This window comes from Sebastes umbrosus, chromosome 1 (genome assembly GCF_015220745.1).
Source record: "Sebastes umbrosus isolate fSebUmb1 chromosome 1, fSebUmb1.pri, whole genome shotgun sequence".
In the NCBI taxonomy this organism is placed as follows: domain Eukaryota; kingdom Metazoa; phylum Chordata; class Actinopteri; order Perciformes; family Sebastidae; genus Sebastes; species Sebastes umbrosus.
In genome coordinates, this window is record NC_051269.1 from 8,237,722 (window position 1) to 8,262,392 (window position 24,671).

At 42.4% G+C, this 24,671-nt stretch overlaps 2 protein-coding genes across 3 annotated transcripts in view; one reads left to right on the forward strand and one right to left on the reverse strand.

The window, feature by feature from the left end:
• Positions 1–24,671, reverse strand: part of LOC119486943 (ral GTPase-activating protein subunit beta-like) — a 592,951-nt gene that overhangs the window by 396,060 nt on the left and 172,220 nt on the right. The window lies entirely within an intron of this gene.
• LOC119487077 (tripartite motif-containing protein 16-like) lies at positions 7,831–9,860 on the forward strand. Its single transcript, XM_037767731.1, has one exon. The coding sequence runs from the start codon at positions 7,863–7,865 to the stop codon at positions 9,531–9,533; it is 1,671 nt and encodes a 556-aa protein (XP_037623659.1). The 5' UTR covers positions 7,831–7,862; the 3' UTR covers positions 9,534–9,860.

Genomic DNA, 24,671 nt, shown 5'->3' on the forward strand with positions numbered 1-24,671 from the left:
TAAGATTCCCCTGGGGCCTCATGTATAAACGGTGCGCACGTACTAAAATGTTGCGTACTCTGTGTTTCACGCTCACGCCGGGATGTATAAAAGTCAACGTGACGTTAGAATGTGCGAACCGTGCCGTAAATTCTAGATCAGTCGTGAAAATGTGCGGGCCGTCCTCCAAACTCTGTCATTTGGCAGTGTCAAACTACAAAGTACTGAAACTCGCTAAATGCGTAAAAATATTTTTTCCACTCAACTTACTGAGCTTTATTTATGATGTGGGATCCAAAAAAACCCACATATTTCTTTACTAGTTTGCGCATAATGTTTAACATCAGAAGGCACAACAAAAACACATTTAAACCTATGTCCCAGAGATGACATGCCTTAACCACCGTGTCAAAACCAAAATTGCGTGCTGCACAATGTGGCAGACCAACATGCTGTGTCTGTGCTCCAGAGGAGCTACAGATGGATGAACCGGACCCTGGCACACCTAACAATGAGCCAAAATCAGCAGCTTTACAGCGCCGTTTAGATGCAACACACAGAATGTAAAGCAACGAGGTGAGTTGAGACAAACATTTATTTTTCAACAAGGTCTTTTAATATATAACTTATCCCACCAAGAACCTCATTCATTCTTTTTAATTCATTGCATATATATTCTTCATTGTATTGACAATCTCTCTCTGTGACTCACAGCACAGCATTAGTGAGGACACGGCCAGACCGCCGCCCCTCAGCAGTCGAGGCTCGGGCGCAGCTGACCGTTCTTCCTTTTGTTCCTTTTCCAGCGTGATTTGCCATCGTTATTTGGACAATAGGTGACAGCATGGAGCGTGTTTATAGTCATTTGCATAGTTATTAATGGGAGGAGACAAGGCGGACCAAGTGGCACGTGCAGCTGCGCTCAATTTCACGTTCATTGAGATGTATAAAGGAAAGGTACGCAGGAACAGGCGTACGCACAGTTTTATACATGTGGAAATTTCTGTGCTTACGTACTTTTCCAATTTTGTTAGTACGCCCTCTTCCAGTGTGAAAGCTGCGCAGTCTTTTATACATGAGGACCCTGGTCCACAATTGCGTCCCTCTCCCTGTCCCCCTGATGGTTAACTTAACGGAAATATACGTATATATATATATATATATATATATATATATATATATATATATATAAGTCATATATTAAAAGACCTTGTTGAAAAATAAATGTTTGTCTCAACTCACCTCGTTGCTTTACATTCTGTGTGTTGCATCTAAACGGCGCTGTAAAGCTGCTGCTTTTGGCTCATTGTTAGGTGTGCCAGGGTCCGGTTCATCCATCTGAAACTCCTCTGGAGCACAGACACAGCATGTTGGTCTGCCACATTGTGCAGCACGCGATTTTGGTTTTGACACAGTGGTTAAGGCATGTCATCTCTGGGAAATAGGTTTAAATGTGTTTTTGTTGTGCCTTCTGATGTTAAATATTATGCGCAAACTAGTAAAGAAATACAGTGGAGGAAATAAGTATTTGATCCCTTGCCGATTTTGTAAGTTTTGCCCACTTACAAAGATAAGAACGGTCTATAATTTTAATGGTAGGTTTATTTTAACAGTGAGAGACAGAATATTAAAAAAAAATATCCAGAAAATCACATCATATAAAAGTTAAAAATTTATTTGCATTTGATTGTGGGAAATAAGTATTTGATCCCCTAGCAAAACATGACTCAGTACTTGGCGGAGAAACGTTGTTGGCAAGCACAGAGGTCAGACGTTTCTTGTAGTTGGTCACCAGGTTTGCGCACATCTCAGGAGAGATTTTGGTCCACTCCTCTTTGCAGATCATCTCCAAATCCTTAAGGTTTCGAGGTTGTCGCTTGGCAACTCGAAGCTTCAGCTCCCTCCACAGATTTTCTATGGAATTTAGGTCCGGAGACTGGCGAGGCCACTCCATGACCTTACTGTGCTTCTTCTTGAGCCACTCCTTTGTTGCCTTGGCCGTATGTTTTGGGTCATTGTCGTGCTGGAAGACCCATCCACGACCCATTTTCAGTGTCCTGGCTGAGGGAAGAAGGTTGTCGCCCAACATTTCACGGTACATGGCCCCGTCCATCCTCCCTTCGATGCGGTGAAGTCGTCCTGTCCCCTTAGCAGAGAAACACCCCCAAAACATAATGTTTCCACCTCCATGCTTGACGGTGGGGATGGTGTTCTTGGGGTTATAGTCAGCATTTCTCTTCCTCCAAACACGGCGAGTCGAGTTGATGCCAAAGAGCTCGATTTGGTCTCATTTGACCACATCACCTTCTCCCAAGCCTTCTCTGAATCATTCAGGTGTTCATTGGCAAACAGACGGGCCTGTACATGTGCCTTCTTGAGCAGGGGGACATTGCGGGCGCTGCAGGATTTTAAACCATTACGGCGTAGTGTGTTACCAATGGTTTTCTTGGTGATTGTGGTCCCAGCTGTCTTGCGATCATTAAGAAGTTCCTCCCGTGTAGTTCTGGGCTGATCCCTCACCTTTCTCATGATCATCGATACCCCACTAGACGAGATCTTGCGTGGAGCCCCAGACCGAGGGCGATTGATGGTCATTTTGTGTTTCTTCCATTTCCGAATAATGGCACCAACAGTTGTCTCCTTCTCACCGAGCTGCTTGCTGATGGTCTTGTAACCCATTCCAGTCTCGTGCAGGTCTACAATCTTGTCCCTGACATCCTTAGATAGCCCTTTGGTCTTGCCCATGGTGGAGAGGTTGGAATGTGATTGTGGACAGGTGTCTTTTATACAGGTAATGAGTTGAGACAGTTGTCTTTTATACAAGTCACGAGTTGAGATTCAGAGTACTTTCTTAAAGCGAGAGGACTAATCTAACCGGTCTGTGGGGGCCAGAATTCTTGCTGGTTGCTAGGGGATCAAATACTTATTTCCCACAATCAAATACAAATTAATTTATAACTTTTATATGATGTGATTTTCTGGATTTTTTTTTTATATTCTGTCTCTCACTGTTAAAATAAACCTACCATTAAAATTATAGACCGGTCTTTTCTTTGTAAGTGGGCAAACTTACAAAATCGGCAAGGGATCAAATACTTATTTCCTCCACTGTATGTGTTTTTTTTTTATCCCACATCATAAATAAAGCTCAGTAAGTTGAGTGGAAAAATTATCTTTACACATTTGGCGAGTTTCAGTACTTTGTAGTTTGACACTGCCAGATGACAGAGTTTGGAGGACGGCCCACACATTCTCACGACTGGTCTAGAGTTTGCGGCACGGTCCGCACATTCTCACGTCACGTTGATTTTTATACATCCCGGCGTGAGCGTGAAACACAGCGTACGCAACATTTTTGTACGTGCGCACCGTTTATACATGAGGCCCCTGGGGTCTCATTTATAACCGTTGCGTACGCACAAAATGGGGCCTGAAATGTGCGTACGCCACTTCCCACGCAACAGTTGTGATCTATAAAAACAAACTTGACGGGAGAATGTGCGCACCGGTACGGAAACTTTGACCCGTGCGTACGCATATTATGGAGGCACCGAGGCAGGGGAAACTGGAGACGCAGATGAATTGAAGCCAGACTGTAGACATTAAATGTCATTATACGTATAATGATGCCTCTCACACATTGAACTTCACTTCATACTTATATCCACTTTATCATAAACATTTAAAACAGCAGTGTTTTTTGTGCTAGTGAGCCATAACTATTACATAAGCACCTTACAAATGTGAAAGATCAACTCAAATCTCAAAGCAAATTCCGCTCAATATCTCATCAGCGCTGTCTCACCATCATGTCCCCCCCTCCACCACCGGAGCTCAGAGGAGATCTGAGAGGAGAGGACCGGACTTCCGAGAGTCGCAGTCAGCTGTGGAGCAGCTGATGAAATCATCATCATCGGTTGTAGAAATCCAAGATTATATCAAATAGCATTAAAGAATGGCAGAACAGAGCGCCAATAGTTTTAATAATATCTACTAATAGTGTGCAGATATCACCAAGTACCATATTAGTTTTCATAAAGTTGTTGTGTAAAATCGCTGCAGTGAACATGACATGACTTATTAATTTATTTATGGTTTATTAGATAGGGACAGATACAGTATACATATAGACAAAATGAAAATGGCTATCCGATGCAACTATCAGACTGTCTCCAGTGCGCCACCGCGGTGCGCCACACACTCTGCCTCCTCCAGTCATCTCCAAACAGCACATCTTCACCAGTATGGAGAGTGTAAATTAACAAAGTGTGTAAATGAAGCCAGTGACAGCTCTCACACAATCGTTACACTCCATATCGGCATTATCATTATCAGTCCTAATCATAATGCAGGACAAGTTCGCCATAAAAACTTAAATAATAAATAAATAAATATAAATAGTGTACACAAACTTCCTTTTTTCTAATGATATCCAGGTGGGGGATATTACTGATTGTCTCGATCATTTTAAGTGAATGTATCAGTGTGATTGCTGTAAAGATATAAACACAGCGGTGAGACTCGGAACATGCTGCATGGTGCTGGTGGATATACCGTCACTGTGAGGACTACGTGACGTGAATGAGAGAATCAGGAGGGAACGAGTGTTCAGAGACCTCCTCACCTACAAACACCTCCATCTCTGTGTCAGAAAAACTCCTTTTCTTGGTCTTCCTCTCGGGAGTTGCCGTGATTCACCGTAAAGAACCACTGATCAACAGGCTCATTCACATGCAGAAACATTCATGAGGTGCTTTGCATCGACCATTTATGGTTGAATGTGGGCGTGTAGAGGGCGGGATATGAGGCGGATCCACGTGCGCACATTTCCAGGTGGACTGTGATTTATAAAGGGAACATTGCGTGCAGGTGTGCGTATGCACAGTTTTATAAGTGATTTTTTTTGGCGCACGCCATTTTTTTTTTTTTTTTTTTTTTTAAAGTTATTTTTTTGGGGGCATTTTCCATTTTTTTTATTGACAGGACAGTGGATAGAGTCTTGAAAGGGGGGAGAGAGAGAGTGGATGCGGAAAGGGCCACAGGCCGGATTCGAACCCAGGCCGCCGCGGTCAGGACCAAGCCTTAATACATGGACGCCTGCTCTACCAACTGAGCTAACCCAGGGCGCACGCCATTTTTAGGCTTTTGTGCACACGTACATTTTTAGTATGGATCCTACCCACAGTTTTATAAAAGAGACCCCTGGTAATTTTCTTCCAGGACATTTTCTGTTTTCTTCAGATGTTTTTTCTTACAGTGTGGTGGCTGATCAGCGCAAGACCTATGAAAAATATGAAAATGTTCTAAAATGTCCCGTGGTACCAGTCCATCTATCCCTCATTCACAAACGTTCAGGGGAACCACCCTATGTTTTCCCTGACAATGCAACATTATTTTTCATACTGCCTGCCTGAGTATACCTGTATTCTCCCTCCGTCTGAAACGCTCCGCAAAACCAAGCAAACAAACAACGTGCGCACTTTAATCACGTCCAAAACATTCAAATTTGTGGATCCCAAAGTGTAAACAATGTGCTGGAGTATGGCAATGGAATATTTAATTGGATTTCTTTTGGTCAAACTTTGCCTCCAGCAACCCGCTTCCTCAGTTCTTGTATCATGCCGCAACCCGGCCAGCGTTTGCTGTTATACAATAGTATATACATGTTTTTAAAGTGCTATTGCATATCAACAAAAGAAAACAAAATAATGGATCCTACTGGAGTTGGCACCTTGCCGTGGTGGAGAAGCTTGTGTGTCTCTTTAACCCTGTATTTCAACAGGAGACTGATCTAAGTTTCCTTATAAGTTCAACCAAGTCAGCTTGGTCACAGGTTAGAGACCGGACAAATATCAGCTCCTTTGCTCAGATTTGAAGGCCATTGCAAAAATAAAACATTGTCATATGAACCTGAAGTGCTTACTCCAACTAAAAAGTTCTCATGTCATCTCTGTCAGTTTTACTGCTAGCAATACAACCCAAAGTTCTACCAAAGTTCAGCATCACTTTAACTGTGATTAGAGGTTACTGGCGACCAATAAAAGTATCCAGCGTTATCTCCGTCAGTTTTACTGCTTTATTGGTCGTCATTCTACCATGAAGGCATGGGGGTGAAGTTTGACCCTGAAGTGACCATGCTCCTATTATTTGGTTTTCACGTTTTTCTCAGGTTAAAAGCTTTTAAAAAGTACCCTTAAAAAATGAGGAGGTAAAAAAATAATTTCTGTGATCTTCTGACATCTGATCTCATCAGCTTGAACGCACCTTGGAAATCATCAAGAGTTGTAAAATCAGTTTTCTGCAACCTTTTGGAAAGTGGCTGCCGCGTCCGTCAGGGGCCGAATTGGCAGCGCCCCGATATCTATATCTTTTTGTGACATATAAATCTACATCTGTGCCAAATGTGTTGCTTTTATCGCAAAATGCACAATTGTTATGAATATTTCAGCTTAGCTGCCCCGCTGTTACATGAGATTTAGATTATTTTTTCATTTCTTTTCTGTAAATCTTTTAATCTGGAAAGAACTTTGTACTTAAGTTTGACAAGTGTTATATAAATTATTATTATTATTACTACACTAGTTGCTTAGGTTACTTATCTCTACTTTCTTATGTAAAACGAAAAATGAAGCAGTAAAACAATGGCTTATGAGATTTCTTAAAAACAATCTCTGCAGCCTCAGGAGTGTGTGTAATGTGTCACTAGCCTGTCAGTAAACGGCTGCCCGTACAGCGGTCAACTGTGCCCACACCGGGTTCCTGTCCCGGGTGAGGAAGAGTTTATGAGAAATGTGGAGTGTTGGATTTATTATGTACAAAAGTACTTACAATGATCTACAATAACCTGACTGTTGGATTTGTTATGAATAGAGTGAATTATGAGGAAAGAGAGGAGAGGGAGGTGCTGTTCTTCTTTTTCAAGGTCAAAGGGAAGAAGGAGTCAGAAGGAGATAACAAAGAAGAAGACATGCAGCAGAAACATCACGTGCCATAAGTTCATGAATATTAATATTGTGTAAACCATGAATAGGCTGGATCAGGGATAGCTCGGGGTTCAGACTTCGCGAACTGACCCATGCACTGTATGTTGTCAGGGACACGTAGGTTGGATCCAGATATCTGTAAACTCTTTTATTTTACTTATGCAACATTGATTGTTCGGAATAAATTGTATTATTATGCTTTAACCCGTCTGTTTGGAAATTCTCTTTGTCACACAAGATTAACCAACACATAACTGGGCCTTGACCTCTTGGAGGTAGAAGGCCAGTTCCTTCAGGAGCCATCACCAAAGCCTGAGGAGCCAAGAAATATTTTACAGCTGAAAACTGAAATGTTTTCAAATGTGGAGCAGGTTTGAACCGAGGCTCCGTTTGTAAATGACGAAACATACTGTGCGTTCCAAAACCCATTCTACCATACTACTTAGTATGACAGAAAAAAAGATTTCTTATGTCCCAATACATAGTATGTCAAATGCAGTGTGCCAAAAATACCAGGATGTCCTACTACATCTGGTCACATTTTACAGAATGAAAGCCAGCATGCTTTTCTGGCTGTTCTGATCCACAATCCTCTGCACAGCAGATATATTGTATTCATACTGCATGCAACAGTACGTACTTTGTAAGGGCAGCTGCAGTGTACTAGAAGTAAAAAGGAAAAGTATGTGATTTGGGACGTAGTCAGTCGTGCTGCTCCTCGTCCTGGAATGATTCACAGCTTGATAACCCGGTCCTCTTATTTCCTTGTTCCCTCCCCTTCAGATCGACAGTTTGAAGGTGGGTGTAACCAACATAACACATGATGATTACATCAGAGCTCAAACTAGTGTCGGTTCTCAGGAAGTGAATCTCAGACAGTCGTTGCTACTGAGAGGTGAAATGGCGCAGAAAGGAGTTCAGCTGGACCAGGAAGCAATCTCTTGTTCGATCTGTCTGGATCTACTGAAGGATCCGGTGACTACTTCCTGTGGACACAGCTACTGCATGAACTGTATTAAAAGCTTCTGGGATGGAGAGGATGAGAAGAAGATCTACAGCTGCCCTCAGTGTAGGCAGACCTTCACACCGAGGCCTGTCCTGCTGAAAAACACCATGTTAGCAGTTTTAGTGGAGGAACTGAAGAAGACTGGACTCCAAGCTGCTCCTGCTGATCACTGCTATGCTGGACCTGAAGATGTGGCCTGTGATGTCTGCACTGGGAGGAAACTGAAAGCCTTCAAGTCCTGTCTGGTGTGTCTGGCCTCTTACTGTGAGAAACACCTCCAACGTCATTATGACTCAGCTCCGTTAAAGAAACACAAGCTGGTGGAGCCCTCCAAGAAGCTCCAGGAGAACATCTGCTCTCGTCACGACGAGGTGATGAAGATGTTCTGTCGTACTGATCAGCAGTGTATCTGTTATCTCTGCTCTGTGGATGAACATAAAGGCCACGACACCGTCTCAGCTGCAGCAGAAAGGACCGAGAGGCAGAGAGAGCTGGAGGTGAGTCGACTCAACATCCAGCAGAGGATCCAGGACAGAGAGAAAGATGTGAAGCTGCTCCAACAGGAGGTGGAGGCTGTCAATCGCTCTGCTGATAAAGCAGTGGAGGACAGCGAGAAGATCTTCACCGAGCTGATCCGTCTCATGGAGAAAAGAACCTGTGATGTGAAGCAGCAGGTCAGATCCCAGCAGAAAAGTGAAGTGAGTCGAGTCAAAGAGCTTCAGGAGAAGCTGGAGCAGGAGATCACTGAGCTGAAGAGGAGAGACGCTGAGATGAAGCTGCTGTCACACACAGAGGATCACAACCAGTTTCTTCTTAACTACCCCTCACTGTCACCACTCACTGAATCTACATCCAGCATCAATATCCGTCCTCTGAGCTACTTTGAGGACGTGACGGCGGCTGTGTCAGAAGTCAGAGATAAACTACAGGACGTTCTGAGAGAGAAATGGACAAACGTCTCACAGACAGTGACTGGAGTGGATGTTTTACTGTCACAACCAGAGCCCAAGACCAGAGCTGGATTCTTACAATATTCACGAGAAATCACACTGGATCCAAACACAGCATACACACAGCTGTTATTATCTGAGGGGAACAGAAAAGCAACATTTATGAGACAACAACAGTCTTATTCTAGTCACCCAGACAGATTCACTGGATGTATTCAGGTCCTGAGTAGAGAGAGTCTGACTGGACGTTGTTACTGGGAGGTGGAGAGGAGAGGGAGAGGAGTTTATGTAGCAGTCACATACAAGAGTATCAGGAGAGCATGGGGGGGGTCGAATGAATGTTACTTTGGATACAATGATAAATCTTGGGCGTTAGATTGTATCCAAAACAGTTATAGCTTTCGGTACAACGATGTCCAAACCCCCGTCTCAGGTCCTCCGTCCTCCAGAGTAGGAGTGTACCTGGATCACAGTGCAGGTATTCTGTCCTTCTACAGCGTCTCTGAAACCATGACTCTCCTCCACAGAGTCCAGACCACATTCACTGAGCCTCTCTATGCTGGACTTAGGCTTTATTATTGTGATGACACTGCTGAGTTGTGTAAACTGAAATAGACAGAAGTCATTTAAGGGTTAAATTCAGTGTTTTAACTCTTAAACTTCTCTGGTGTCCATCATTGTTGCTGCAGAGCTGATTTGTGTCTGGACCGCAGAGGACCAGCCCTACAAACACTAAAGTGTGTCACTGCCTGACTGACTGAGTGATGAAGTTACAGGATTCATCAGCGACTGTTGCAGGTTCCTCATTGGTTGTTGCTCTTTCTAAATGAAAAGCTGGAGAACAGTTCAGTGTTTATGTTTTCTGGGGATTGTGTCAGCGGTTCATTGAATCATTACATCGTGCTGTTGTTGTGCATGTGCTATTGTTTATAGTAGTTTAAGTTACGTTACGTTGTGCTTCGTATTGTGTTACCACCGTGCATTCACACCAAGCAGGAAGCACATTAGCAAGCCACACGTCGCTACTGCGGTATGAACCCAAAATAAACACACTGTGCTGTGATTTAATATCAATAAACGGATCAAAATGATGCCGAAATAACGACATTATGATGTTGATTTGTAAAAAGACTGAATTCCTACTTTGTCGGGTCTGTCTGCAACACAGCAAGCAAACAACTTTTAAAATGCTTGTTTTCTGAACGGAGTCCGGATCGATCAGTGCCAGGCTATGCTAACATTGTAGCTGCTCCATCAACACTCCATCTAGGAATAAACACGCAGCAACAACATCAGTGATGACATCAACTTTGTAAGTATGTATATATTGTTACACACCACTTATATGATGAATGCTTTTGATACACATGCTTTAATAAAAAGCTGAAATACTTTTAACCTGCAGACTGTATGTCATGATGATACATTTACACCTTGTATAAAATGTATAATATACTGACTAGCACATGTCACCATTTACTATTACTGAATGCAATTTGCTTCATTATAAGTTGTCTTTCAATCAAACATTAAGATACAAGTGGAAAAAAACTGTTCACAAGACATGATAGACATGACCACTGATTATTTGTGTAACAATTTAGCCACAAATTCACATCCTGACCAGATACGGTCCAGACAGATCCTAAGATGTTTAATGAAACTGTAATTATCATGATCATAATCAATAAGGAAATCATTATTCTCTGTTACATCGCTGAGATTCTGCTCAAACAAACTGATTGTGTGGATGAAAATGAATCTGTACGTGAAATCATTGAACAAGAGTCATTTAGCAGACTTTACTGATGGGATGTGTGAACAAACTGAAGGTTTCTATAATCAATAAACAAGAATGAACTAAGTCTTTTCTTGTCTTTTTTCCAGGGTATCATACAAAGCTGATGGAGTAAATGTGACTAGGAGAGAATAACTGAGGCAGTTTTCCTCCTGAAACACCACAAAGTCCAGTGTTCATGTTCAGAGTCAGTCAGTCTCTGTTTAAAAACAATCTAAAAAAAAGATTAAAACTAAAAGGTCACATCACTTATTAGTTGTGACATGAGGATTTTGTTATCATAGTTATTGAACACAATCACAAGTTCATATATTGAATACAAATTCCAACTTCTTTCCCCACATACTGATAGAAGAACGGTCTTTTTCTCCACTTCAGCTCGTATTATTCCTCTGACGATACGCTCAACACTTGTTTCTAGACCGTGTTCAGAACGTTTTATTTTCACTGGGCTTGTTGTCTCCTCTGTATAACCACAGCTGTGGTGCTTTGGTGATTCTCTGAGCAACCTGGAGAGCACACAAACGGGACTATTGTTTGTTCTTTATTCAAACCGTATCATGCAGCTTTAAACACAACAACTGTTGTGGATTTATGGCTTTTTAAACTGTTTTGGATACATGAACGAAACCGTCTTGCCACATGGACTCTACATCTCTTTCTTTGTGTGCATTTATTTTGTTCGTTGCAATACATGAGATTGATTTAAAGTGTGTATTGATCAAATCTCTTGGATTGTTGTGTAAGATGCATTACAAGAGCCACAATGAGGTGGATCACCAGACGGCACTGATTACTTCCAGAGTGAAGACAGGTGGAGCTACAGCTGACACAGATGACGGCCTGATTACTGAAGGATGCAATCGTCCAATAGGATGCTTTGTGTGGTGTGTGTGTGTGTGTGTGTGTGTGTGTGTGTGTGTGTGTGTGTGTGCGTGTGTTTGTGTGTGTGTGTGTGTGTGTGTGTTGTGTGTGTGTGTGTGTGTGTGTGTGTGTCTGGCAAAGCAGTATATAAAGTTGTTTCTGACACTCGCGTCTGTTTGACGTTGGTTGTCGGCAGAGATGTTGGTTTTTGATTCAGTTGAACACTCTTTGACTAAAGACAACAATATAGAAAGAGTCAAGTCTATGTAGTGTTCTCCTTTTCCAGTTTGTTCAGAGCTCCAAAGCCTCAAACACATATCTGTTGGGGTGAAAGAGCTTCTTCGTTTCATTATCTGAGCAAAGAAAAAAGCCCATGTTTAAAATGCTGTTAGATAACTGGAAGTTTGGGGAATTTCTTCCTACTACTTTTCCTTTTTAACAAATCTACAATAATAGAGAGAATCCTGTAGTTCAGGCTTTTTTTCTCCATAAAACACCAGACTTTGAGAAAACTTAATAACACTTTTATACCATGATGACTACTGTGGGTTGTCAGGCTGATGACGACTTAACATGGTGGACACATTTGAGCTTCAGATGTCCTACAGAACCTCTGTCTTTCCTTGAATCTAAACTTGTTAATACAATATATTGTATTACCCCAAGTGATGCTGTACAGGTCTTGACCAGGGAGGTTTTATAGAGGAAACTTGATAACAAAAAAAATAACTCACATCTGTGTCTTTAATTATTAGGGTGTCTTTAGGGTGTCTGGGTAGTGTGTAGGTCTCGGTAGTGTGTAGGTCTTGGTTGTGTGTAGGTCTGGGTAGTGTGTAGGTCTGGGTAGTGTGTAGGTCTGGGTAGTGTGTAGGTCTTGATAGTGTGTATGTCTTGGTAGTGTGTAGGTCTTGGTTGTGTGTAGGTCTTGGTAGTGTGTAGGTCTTGATAGTGTGTAGGTCTTGATAGTGTGTAGGTCTTGGTTGTGTGAAGGTCTTGGTAGTCTCTCTCTCTCTCTCTTTCTCTCTTTTTCTCTTTCTCTCTCTCTCTCTCTCTCGCTCTCTCTTTCTCTCTCTCTCTCTCTCTCTCTCTCTCTCTCTCTCTCTCTCGCTCTCTCTCTTGCTGAACATGTACATGATGACAATGAATACAAAGCAAGCAACAATAAGAACAGAGTAAAATCAATAAACACTAGAATGGCCCTTGGAGAGCGCAGACCTCCGCCAAGGTGCCTGACTTTAAAAACAGATCACAGCTCACAGCTGGCGGTACCGTGAAGTGGTCGGCTTGTTATTAACACGGTGTGTTTCTGTGTAACGTATCGGCGGATGCCTCTCTCATTCAGCAGCCTTGTTATGTCTGTATAACGTTACACTACGTCGTCTCTCATCCCGTCATCTACCGCTTTTTTTTTCTTCTCACCTCGGACGGCCAGCAGCTCCCGTCGCACCTCGATATCTCGCCACACATCCACACACGTATCTCTCTGCTCTCAGAAGGAAGAAGGCGGGGTCATGCGTCATCAACGTGTCATCAGCTACACTACGCATGTGTTATACCCTGTGGTCTTAATGCTCAGGCTGATTGGAATTCTTAAAAGAAAATCCTGAATCTGGATCATGATCCGGATCGCCACCAAAATCTAATGGGTTGTTCATTGTGCTACACTCCACCCCTCCAAAACAATTCATTCAAATCCATCACAAACTTTTGGAGTAATCCTGATAACAGACAAACCAACGCTGATGAAAACATAACCTCGGGCCTTAAAGGAGGTAATAATGTGCACATAATAGCGGTAAAGGAGTTGCAGCTCAACAGAAAATTAACTTAATAAAACGCCAGCTAAAAGAGGTTCAGCAGCGACTTCAACTATTCTGTTTGTCTGAGCTGTTGATATGAAAAGGTAAGCTGTTCCAGAGGTTAGCGGCAGAGGACTAAATTTAGATATGATTTTACTTGCATCTGGCACATGAGAATCTGATTCTAGTTAGCTCTAATGTGCTAAAATGCTAACTCATATCCTGGCTTTAGGACTCATTCCTGTAGCACTCTATAGCTAGTGAGCTAGGCGACATGCATTCCCAAGACCCCCAACAGATCACGTCAAAGTTGCAACTAATTGTAATGGGTGATCTTTCCCCCGTCGCCACACCCCTTAATCACTGAGATTGAGAACGGTTGACACCTTGATCACTCCCCTAGTCTAGCAGCCCCTTAAAGGGAGCAGTTGGTGGCCAAGCGGAGGCTCGGCTCACTCTGTTCTGCCCTGTTACTGCTGTTGAGGGAGATGAACATCAGACTAAGGTGCCGTTTGCAGTCTCAGCTCCCCCCCCGCGACGCTCGTGCAGCTTTATATGAAGAGCGTAGGATACGGTGTGTGTGCGTTGGCGTGCTGGAGGATCACACGTGGGCCAATTGTTTGGTCACCGTAACTTGCGGCTCGAGGAACGAGGAAACTGGTGCTTCCTGTGTGACGTGGTTGGCTGTACGTGGCGGAGGAGGAGCTCTGTTGCCACTGCTGTTTTTGTCCCTTAGATAGTTATTTTATTTTTCCTATTTCTGGTTATTAAGTTATTTTTGGTTGTATTGGGCTTTGTATGTTGATTTATTTTAATAATCTGTTTACCCGTTACCTCTAACTTCTGCATTTGTTGTTAGTGTGTTTTGCTTTTGTTAATTTCTTTCTTTCTTTTTGTTTAAAGTGGTGGCCAAACACCAACATAGGTTTCTTGCTGTAATAGGGGAGGGGGCATTTATTTAGTTTATCTGTAAACCAGCTGTTGTGGAGGTAATCGGGAAGTGAACATTCCTAGCTCTCTGCCAGTTAACAGGACGGTTGGGTTGCTATATCCTTGCAGGTGGTTGGTCAGTGGGTGGAGGGATTCTTCTTGTGTTGGGGTTCTTATTGCATGTGGCTTGCTGTGTCCTCCTAACCCCTGTGTGCTCTTTACCTTGCAGTGTGAGTTGAAGTAACTGTGTGTTTTTCCAACTACTGGTGTGGTGAACTGTTCTGCATTTCCTCTCCCTCACTCCATTCCTCCTGTGGGTTTCCCTGGCACCCTTCCTCCTGTACTGGTAAGGTTAGTGGTGTTAGTGACATTTTTAAAAACACTTTTAACTCTATTTTTGTAATAAAGGACATTATTTTTCTAGCCTGGCCTCTCTTGCAGCTTTTATCATTGCAGCAACTAATCACCATTTTTGAATTTAAATAAAAGTTATTTGATTTTGAAACTTGAAACTCACGTCTCTGCCCCGTCTCTTTATCAAGGAACTTGTGTAATTTGGTTGGGTTATGCTCTGGGTGAAATTCCCAGAGTGGCGTTGTCGGGTTGTAATAGCCTGGGTTTCTGCTAAGTGCCCGGGTTACATAATAATTATGAATTTTGTAATGGAGTTATTAAAACAGATTGCTCCGTCCTGGCCGAACAGTCACCGTCGGTGCAGAGAAGGCGTCATGGTCTCAGTGGTCATGCTGTCCTGCAGCTGAGTAGAGCCTCACTTCTGGATATTTTGCGCATGCTTACTTTGAGGAATTGATGTAAGCACAAATTCTCAATTCATATTTGAGTTGTGACATACATCTTTCAAAATGATTTCCTTAAATTTGAATAACATAGTTTAAGATAAAATGTGCATGTTAGAGCCATTTGTTCAGTAGAAATATCTGTGGTTAATTTACATTTTGTTTTATTTGCTTGAGATAAATAACTGTAGTTTCACTGCAGTGTGCTCAATAAGGACCAAGTGTGACTGCAGCAGTCCTGTATTCTGATTGGGCGAAAGCTAAATTGTGCTGCATGTTGCTCGTTAAACGATTCAGTTGAAGCCATGGAGCCTGGAGAGCACACTAGTCTTTGACGTGCTTAATATACCGTGCTTAATATTACTGTTCTTGCTTTGTTGTGAAGGAATTCCCAGTTCTGTCCGAAAAGGATGAAAATAGGAATACAGAAACTACTAACGCGGTCACAAACGCCTTCGTAGGAACAGAACATGAAAGCAGCAGAGACACTGGGGCAGGTAATGGAGAAAATATCCTTTCCATAGTACCAGTGAAAATAAAGTCCAAAAGAAGTGACAAGGTGATCCAGGTCTATGCGTTTTTAGACCAAGGAAGCACAGCAACATTCTGTACTGATGAGGTCAGGCAGCAGCTTAACCTCCGAGGAAGGAAAGCGTAACTCTTACTCACTACTATGGCATCAGAAAAGAAGGTGAGCACTCACGTTCTGTCAGATCTGGAAGTATGCAGCCTGGAAGGGAAGAATTACATAGACCTTCCGCAGGCGTTCACTCAACCAAGTATACCAGTGAAAAAAGACAACATTCCTCTTCAGAAAGATGTGGATCGATGGCCTTATCTGCATGAAGTTCGCATCTCGCATATCGAAGCAGAAGTCGGCTTGCTTATTGGTACTGATGCCTTTAAAGCCATGGAGCCCCAGCAGATAATAAACAGCAGATGTGATGGGCCGTATGCAGTGAAGACTCCTCTTGGATGGGTCATCAACGGTCCACTCAGAGGCACCACTACAGCCAACCTAGAAATGGTGAGTCACTCAGTCAATCGCATTTCAGTATCCAATGTGGAAAACCTGTTGACTCAGCTGTACAATGCAGACTTCCCAGAGAGAGGATACGATGATAAGACTGAGATGTCACAGGAGGACCGTCAGTTCCTTGACTCAGTGAAAGGATCAACACAGCTAGTTGATGGTCACTACTGCATCGGACTACCACTGAAAGACGAAGACTTAAAAATGCCTGATAACAGATCTTTAGCCGAGCAGCGCCTTACAAGCCTCATAATGGGAAAAATCGTCAAGATAATGCCAGACTCGAAAGGAACCGTCCGCAGTGTCTGTGTTCAGACGAAGACAAGCACATTGGAGAGACCCATAACTAAGATATGCCTCTTGGAGGAGGCATTGTGAAGATCAAAAGAGACTGAATAAGTTAAAGACATTTATCTGTTTAGGTTAAAGCAAATATGTATCTTTAAAACCTGAAAAAAGGATTTATAGTTTGTTGTATAAGTATTAGTATTAGTATTGTATAAGTGGATAATGTCTCTAAGCATTTATGTTTGATAATTGATATGCTAACAGCCTAGTCAATTAGGGGCAGGTTATGTTAGAGCCATTTGTTCAGTAGAAATATCTGTGGTTAATTTACATTTTGTTTTATTTGCTTGAGATAAATAACTCTGTAGTTTCACTGCAGTGTGCTCAATAAGGACCAAGTGTGACTGCAGCCAGTCCTGTATTCTGATTGGGCGAAAGCTAAATTGTGCTGCATGTGCTCTTTAAACGATTCAGTTGAAGCCATGGAGCCTGGAGAGCACACTAGTCTTTGACCGTGCTTAATATACCGTGCTTAATATTACTGTTCTTACCTTTTTACTGCTTATGTTTTTGATATTTTGTTACCATTTTTGTATTTGAAGACTAAAGAAAGATTTTCAGTAAACGGTTGAAATGAAGAACATGGACTACGGAGTTTTATTGAAACACGCGTCAACTACATGCTTGGACTCTATAGCTTAAGTGGGCATCTTTAAGAAATAGACGGAGCCACACTTACAACGTGGCTGATTTGCAGTCTAATAATACTAACTAGAAAATGCATTTCCTGCTGAAAATGTGTGGGAATGCTGACAGCTGAAAGGACCTGCAGGATCTCTGTTCTAGTCAGCTGCTCGATAGCGTTGTTTTAGTTTTAGTCTTTTCAAGTTATATTGAGTGTAGGGAGCCTTCCTTTAGGCCTGTTTTCATTTGGTGTTCCCCTTCTCCCTTTGAATCGCTTGCGATTTTTGTGGTTATCCTTCAGGAGTAACTTTTAGATTCCCCTGGGGCCTCATGTATAAACGGTGCGCACGTACTAAAATGTTGCGTACGCTGTGTTTCACGCTCACGCCGGGATGTATAAAAGTCAACGTGACGTGAGAATGTGCGAACCGTGCCGCAAACTCTAGACCAGTCGTGAAAATGTGCGGGCCGTCCTCCAAACTCTGTCATCTGGCAGTGTCAAACTACAAAGTACTGAAACTCGCTAAATGCGTAAAAATATTTTTTCCACTCAACTTACTGAGCTTTATTTATGATGTGGGATCAAAAAACCCCCCCCCCACATATTTCTTTACTAGTTTGCGCATAATATTTAACATCAGAGAGGCACAACAAAAACACATTTAAACCTATGTCCCAGAGATGACATGCCTTAACCACCGTGTCAAAACCAAAATCGCGTGCTGCACAATGTGGCAGACCAACATGCTGTGTCTGTGCTCCAGAGGAGCTACAGATGGATGAACCGGACCCTGGCACACCTAACAATGAGCCAAAAGCAGCAGCTTTACAGCGCCGTTTAGATGCAACACACAGAATGTAAAGCAACGAGGTGAGTTGAGACAAACATTTATTTTTCAACAAGGTCTTTTAATATATAACTTATCCCACCAAGAACCTCATTCATTCTTTTTAATTCGTTGCATATATATTCTTCATTGTATTGACAATCTCTCTCTGTGACTCACAGCACAGCGTTAGTGAGGACATGGCCAGACCGCCGCCCCTCAGCAGTCGAGGCTCGGGCGCAGCTGACCGTTCTTCTTTTTGTTCCTTTTCCAGCGCGATTTGCCGTCGTTATTTGGACAATAGGTGACAGCATGGAGCGTGTTTATAGTCATTTGCATAGTTATTAATGGGAGGAGACAAGGCGGACCAAGTGGCACGTGCAGCTGCGCTCAATTTCACGTTCATTGAGATGTATAAAGGAAAGGTACGCAGGAACAGGCGTACGCACAGTTTTATACATGTGGAAATGTCTGTGCTTACGTACTTTTCCAATTTTGTTAGTACGCCATCTTCCAGTGTGAAAGCTGCGCAGTCTTTTATACATGAGGCCCCTGGTCCGCAATTGCGTCCCTCCCCCTGTCCCCCTGATGGTTAACTTAACGGAAATATACGTATATATATATATATATATATATATATATAAGTCATATATTAAAAGACCTTGTTGAAAAATAAATGTTTGTCTTAACTCACCTCGTTGCTTTACATTCTGTGTGTTGCATCTAAACGGCGCTGTAAAGCTGCTGCTTTTGGCTCATTGTTAGGTGTGCCAGGCTCCGGTTCATCCATCTGTAGCTCCTCTGGAGCACAGACACAGCATGTTGGTCTGCCACATTGTGCAGCACGCGATTTTGGTTTTGACACAGTGGTTAAGGCATGTCATCTCTGGGAAATAGGTTTAAATGTGTTTTTGTTGTGCCTTCTGATGTTAAATATTATGCGCAAACTAGTAAAGAAATACAGTGGAGGAAATAAGTATTTGATCCCTTGCCGATTTTGTAAGTTTGCCCACTTACAAAGATAAGAACGGTCTATAATTTTAATGGTAGGTTTATTTTAACAGTGAGAGACAGAATATTAAAAAAAAATATCCAGAAAATCACATCATATAAAAGTTAAAAATTTATTTGCATTTGATTGTGGGAAATAAGTATTTGATCCCCTAGCAAAACATGACTCAGTACTTGGCGGAGAAACGTTGTTGGCAAGCACAGAGGTCAGACGTTTCTTGTAGTTGGTCACCAGGTTTGCGCACATCTCAGGAGGGATTTTGGTCGACTCCTCTTTGCAGATCATCTCCAAATCCTTAAGGTTTCGAGGTTGTCGCTTGGCAACTCGAAGCTTCAGCTCCCTCCACAGATTTTCTATGGAATTTAGGTCCGGAGACTGGCGAGGCCACTCCATGACCTTACTGTGCTTCTTCTTGAGCCACTCCTTTGTTGCCTTGGCCGTATGTTTTGGGTCATTGTCGTGCTGGAAGACCCATCCACGACCCATTTTCAGTGTCCTGGCTGAGGGAAGAAGGTTGTCGCCCAACATTTCACGGTACATGGCCCCGTCCATCCTCCCTTCGATGCGGTGAAGTCGTCCTGTCCCCTTAGCAGAGAAACACCCCCAAAACATAATGTTTCCACCTCCATGCTTGACGGTGGGGATGGTGTTCTTGGGGTTATAGTCAGCATTTCTCTTCCTCCAAACACGGCGAGTCGAGTTGATGCCAAAGAGCTCGATTTTGGTCTCATTTGACCACATCACCTTCTCCCAAGCCTTCTCTGAATCATTCAGGTGTTCATTGGCAAACAGACGGGCCTGTACATGTGCCTTCTTGAGCAGGGGGACATTGCGGGCGCTGCAGGATTTTAATCCATTACGGCGTAGTGTGTTACCAATGGTTTTCTTGGTGATTGTGGTCCCAGCTGTCTTGCGATCATTAAGAAGTTCCTCCCGTGTAGTTCTGGGCTGATCCCTCACCTTTCTCATGATCATCGATACCCCACTAGACGAGATCTTGCGTGGAGCCCCAGACCGAGGGCGATTGATGGTCATTTTGTGTTTCTTCCATTTCCGAATAATGGCACCAACAGTTGTCTCCTTCTCACCGAGCTGCTTGCTGATGGTCTTGTAACCCATTCCAGTCTCGTGCAGGTCTACAATCTTGTCCCTGACATCCTTAGATAGCCCTTTGGTCTTGCCCATGGTGGAGAGGTTGGAATGTGATTGTGGACAGGTGTCTTTTATACAGGTAATGAGTTGAGACAGTTGTCTTTTATACAAGTCACGAGTTGAGATTCAGAGTACTTTCTTAAAGCGAGAGGACTAATCTAACCGGTCTGTGGGGGCCAGAATTCTTGCTGGTTGCTAGGGGATCAAATACTTATTTCCCACAATCAAATACAAATTAATTTATAACTTTTATATGATGTGATTTTCTGGAATTTTTTTTTATATTCTGTCTCTCACTGTTAAAATAAACCTACCATTAAAATTATAGATCGGTCTTTTCTTTGTAAGTGGGCAAACTTACAAAATCGGCAAGGGATCAAATACTTATTTCCTCCACTGTATGTGTTTTTTTTTTTTATCCCACATCATAAATAAAGCTCAGTAAGTTGAGTGGAAAAATTATCTTTACACATTTGGCGAGTTTCAGTACTTTGTAGTTTGACACTGCCAGATGACAGAGTTTGGAGGACGGCCCACACATTCTCACGACTGGTCTAGAGTTTGCGGCACGGTCCGCACATTCTCACGTCACGTTGATTTTTATACATCCCGGCGTGAGCGTGAAACACAGCGTACGCAACATTTTTGTACGTGCGCACCGTTTATACATGAGGCCCCTGGGGTCTCATTTATAACCGTTGCGTACGCACAAAACGGGGCCTGAAATGTGCGTACGCCACTTCCCACGCAACAGTTGTGATCTATAAAAACAAACTTGACGGGAGAATGTGCGCACCGGTACGGAAACTTTGACCCGTGCGTACGCACATTATGGAGGCACCGAGGCAGGGGAAACTGGAGACGCAGATGAATTGAAGCCAGACTGTAGACATTAAATGTCATTATACGTATAATGATGCCTCTCACACATTTAACTTCACTTCATACTTATATCCACTTTATCATAAACATTTAAAACAGCAGTGTTCTTTGTGCTAGTGAGCCATAACTATTACATAAGCACCTTACAAATGTAAAAGATCAACTCAAATCTCAAAGCAAATTCCGCTCAATATCTCATCAGCGCTGTCTCACCATCATGTCCCCCCCTCCACCACCGGAGCTCAGAGGAGATCTGAGAGGAGAGGACCGGACTTCCGACAGTCGCAGTCAGCTGTGGAGCAGCTGATGAAATCATCATCATCGGTTGTAGAAATCCAAGATTATATCAAATAGCATTAAAGAATGGCAGAACAGAGCGCCAATAGTTTTAATAATATCTACTAACAGTGTGCAGATATCACCAAGTACCATATTAGTTTTCATAAAGTTGTTGTGTAAAATCGCTGCAGTGAACATGACATGACTTATTAATTTATTTATGGTTTATTAGATAGGGACAGATACAGTATACATATAGACAAAATGAAAATGGCTATCCGATGCAACTATCAGACTGTCTCCAGTGCGCCACCGCGGTGCGCCACACACTCTGCCTCCTCCAGTCATCTCCAAACAGCACATCTTCACCAGTATGGATTGTGTAAATTAACAAAGTGTGTAAATGAAGCCAGTGACAGCTCTCACACAATCGTTACACTCCATATCGGCATTATCATTATCAGGCCTAATCATAATGCAGGACAAGTTCACTATAAAAACTTAAATAATAAATAAATAAATATAAATAGTGTACACCTGTCAAACTTCCTTTTTTCTAATGATATCCAGGTGGGGGATATTACTGATTGTCTTGATCATTTTAAGTGAATGGATCAGTGTGATTGCTGTAAAGATATAAACACAGCGGTGAGACTCGGAACATGCTGCATGGTGCTGGTGGATATACCGTCACTGTGAGGACTACGTGACGTGAATGAGAGAATCAGGAGGGAACGAGTGTTCAGAGACCTCCTCACCTACAAACACCTCCATCTCTGTGTCAGAAAAACTCCTTTTCTCTGTCTTCCTCTCGGGAGTCGCCGTGATTCACCGTAAAGAACCACTGATCAACAGGCTCATTCACATGCAGAAACATTCATGAGGTGCTTTGCATCGACCATTTATGGTTGAAAGTGGGCGTGTAGAGGGCGGGATATGAGGCGGATCCACGTGCGCACATTTCCAGGTGGACTGTGATTTATAAAGGGAACATTGCGTGCAGGTGTGCGTACGCACAGTTTTATAAGTCTGATTTTTTTTTGCCGCACGCCATTTTTAGGCTTTTGTGCGCACGCACATTTTTAGTATGGATCCTACGCACAGTTTTATAAAAGAGACACCTGGTAATTTTCTTCCAGGACATTTTCTGTTTTTCTTCAGATGTTTTTTCTTAGAGTGTGGTGGCTGATCAGCGCAAGACCTACGAAAAATATGAAAATGTTCTAAAATGTCCCGTGGTACCAGTCCATCTATCCCCTCATTCACCAACGTTCAGGGGAACCACCCTATGTTTTCCCTGACAATGCAACATTATTTTTCATACTGCCTGCCTGAGTATACCTGTATTCTCCCTCCGTCTGAAACGCTCCGCAAAACCAAGCACACCAACAACGTGCGCACTTTAATCACGTCCAAAACATTCAAATTTGTGGATCCCAAAGTGTAAACAATGTGCTGGAGTATGGCAATGGAATATTTAATTGGATTTCTTTTGGTCAAACTTTGCCTCCACCAACCCGCTTCCTCAGTTCTTGTATCATGCCGTAACCCGGCCAGCGTTTGCTGTTATACAATAGTATATACATGTTTTTAAAGTGCTATTGCATATCAAAAAAATAAATAAAATAAAAAATAAAACAAAATAATGAATCCTACTGGAGTTGGCACCTTGCCGTGGTGGATAAGCTTGTGTGTCTCTTTAACCCTGTATTTCAACAGGAGACTGATCTAAGTTTCCTTATAAGTTCAACCAAGTCAGCTTGGTCACAGGTTAGAGACCGGACAAATATCAGCTCCTTTGCTCAGATTTGAAGGCCATTGCAAAAATAAAACATTGTCATATGAACCTGAAGTGCTTACTCCAACTAAAAAGTTCTCATGTCATCTCTGTCAGTTTTACTGCTAGCAATACAACCCAAAGTTCTACCAAAGTTCAGCATCACTTTAACTGTGATTAGAGGTTACTGGTGACCAATAAAAGTATCCAGCGTTATCTCTGTCAGTTTTCCTGCTTTACTGGTTGTCATTCTACCATGAAGGCATGGGGGTGAAGTTTGACCCTGAAGTGACCATGCTCCTTTTATTTGGTTTTCACGTTTTTCTCAGGTTAAAAGCTTTTAAAAAGTACCCTTAAAAAATGAGGAGGTAAAAAAATAATTTTTGTGATCTTCTGACATCAGAGGCTTGTACTACGAAGCGAGTTCAACATACCCAGGGTATGTTCTTGTTATCTGGCTTCACTTACCCTAACACACGAGATCTCGCTAAACTGTACTACGAAGCTGGTTATCAACCCGTTAAGTCAACCCAGGGTTTCTCTGTCTGGATATGAGCGCGTTCACATGAACAGGGAGGTGTTTGCAGCATCTGACCAATCACAGACATGAACAAGACTACTGACGGACAGGCAGAGCGGCACATTTAACAAAGGAAGAGTAAACTATATTAGACAAATATGAAGAAGTTAAACACTTAATCCAGACTAATAGTAACACAGTTGAAGCTGCCAAATGAAGGAAGAACAGCTGGAGAAATAAAAAACTCCCGATGTGTGAATGCGTAAATTAACAGATTTATTAATTTAACGGAACACTCAAAAGTCAGATATAGTCGTCTAAATATAAATAGTTTTAAAGAGTGTAGTAGATGATTGGATTACACCTACTTTAACCCTGCTTTTATAATATGGCGTCTATGAGTATTTAAACATCCTTTCAGCTGCTTTCCCCTCTCTGACGGTGTGAAACGGACTCAATAGGAAGTAAAAAAAAGATATATAAAGACATAATTCAAAAAAAGCGGTAAACACCCACAACATAAAGTCCTGTATTTGTCAGTTTAAACTGTGTTGTTTTTAGTCTGGATTATGACTTAAACTTTTTCATATGTGTGTAATATTATCATACAATCACCGCACTGAGCTCTGATTGGTCAGTAGGAGGTGCTTTCATAGGAGTTGATCTCTTATCTGGAACATAACCTGCTCCGGAGCAGGTTAGCCGTTCAGCATAAGTTACCATGGTGATCTACCTCGTTAAGAAGTAAACCAGCTTCGTAGTACTGAAAACCCTGAAGGGTTAACCCTGAAGTTACCTCGATAACCGCAAATCCTGCTTTGTAGTACAGGCCTCAGATCTCATCAGCTTGAACGCACCTTGGAAATCATCAAGAGTCGTAAAATCAGTTTTCTGCAACGTTTTGGAAAACCTATTTTGCGGCCATTTTGGAAAATGGCAGGGGCCAAATTGGCAGCGCCCCGATATCTATATCTTTTCGTGACATATAAACCTACATCTGTGCCAAATTTGTTGCTTTTATCGCAAAATGCACAATTGTTATGAATATTTCAGCTTAGCTGCCCCGCTGTTACATGAGATTTAGATTTATTTTTCATTTGTTTTCTGTGAA

Bases quoted from the DNA above. Each gene is read 5' to 3' on its own strand.
- LOC119487077 (XM_037767731.1), top strand. From the start codon at position 7,863: ATGGCGCAGAAAGGAGTTCAGCTGGACCAGGAAGCAATCTCTTGTTCG.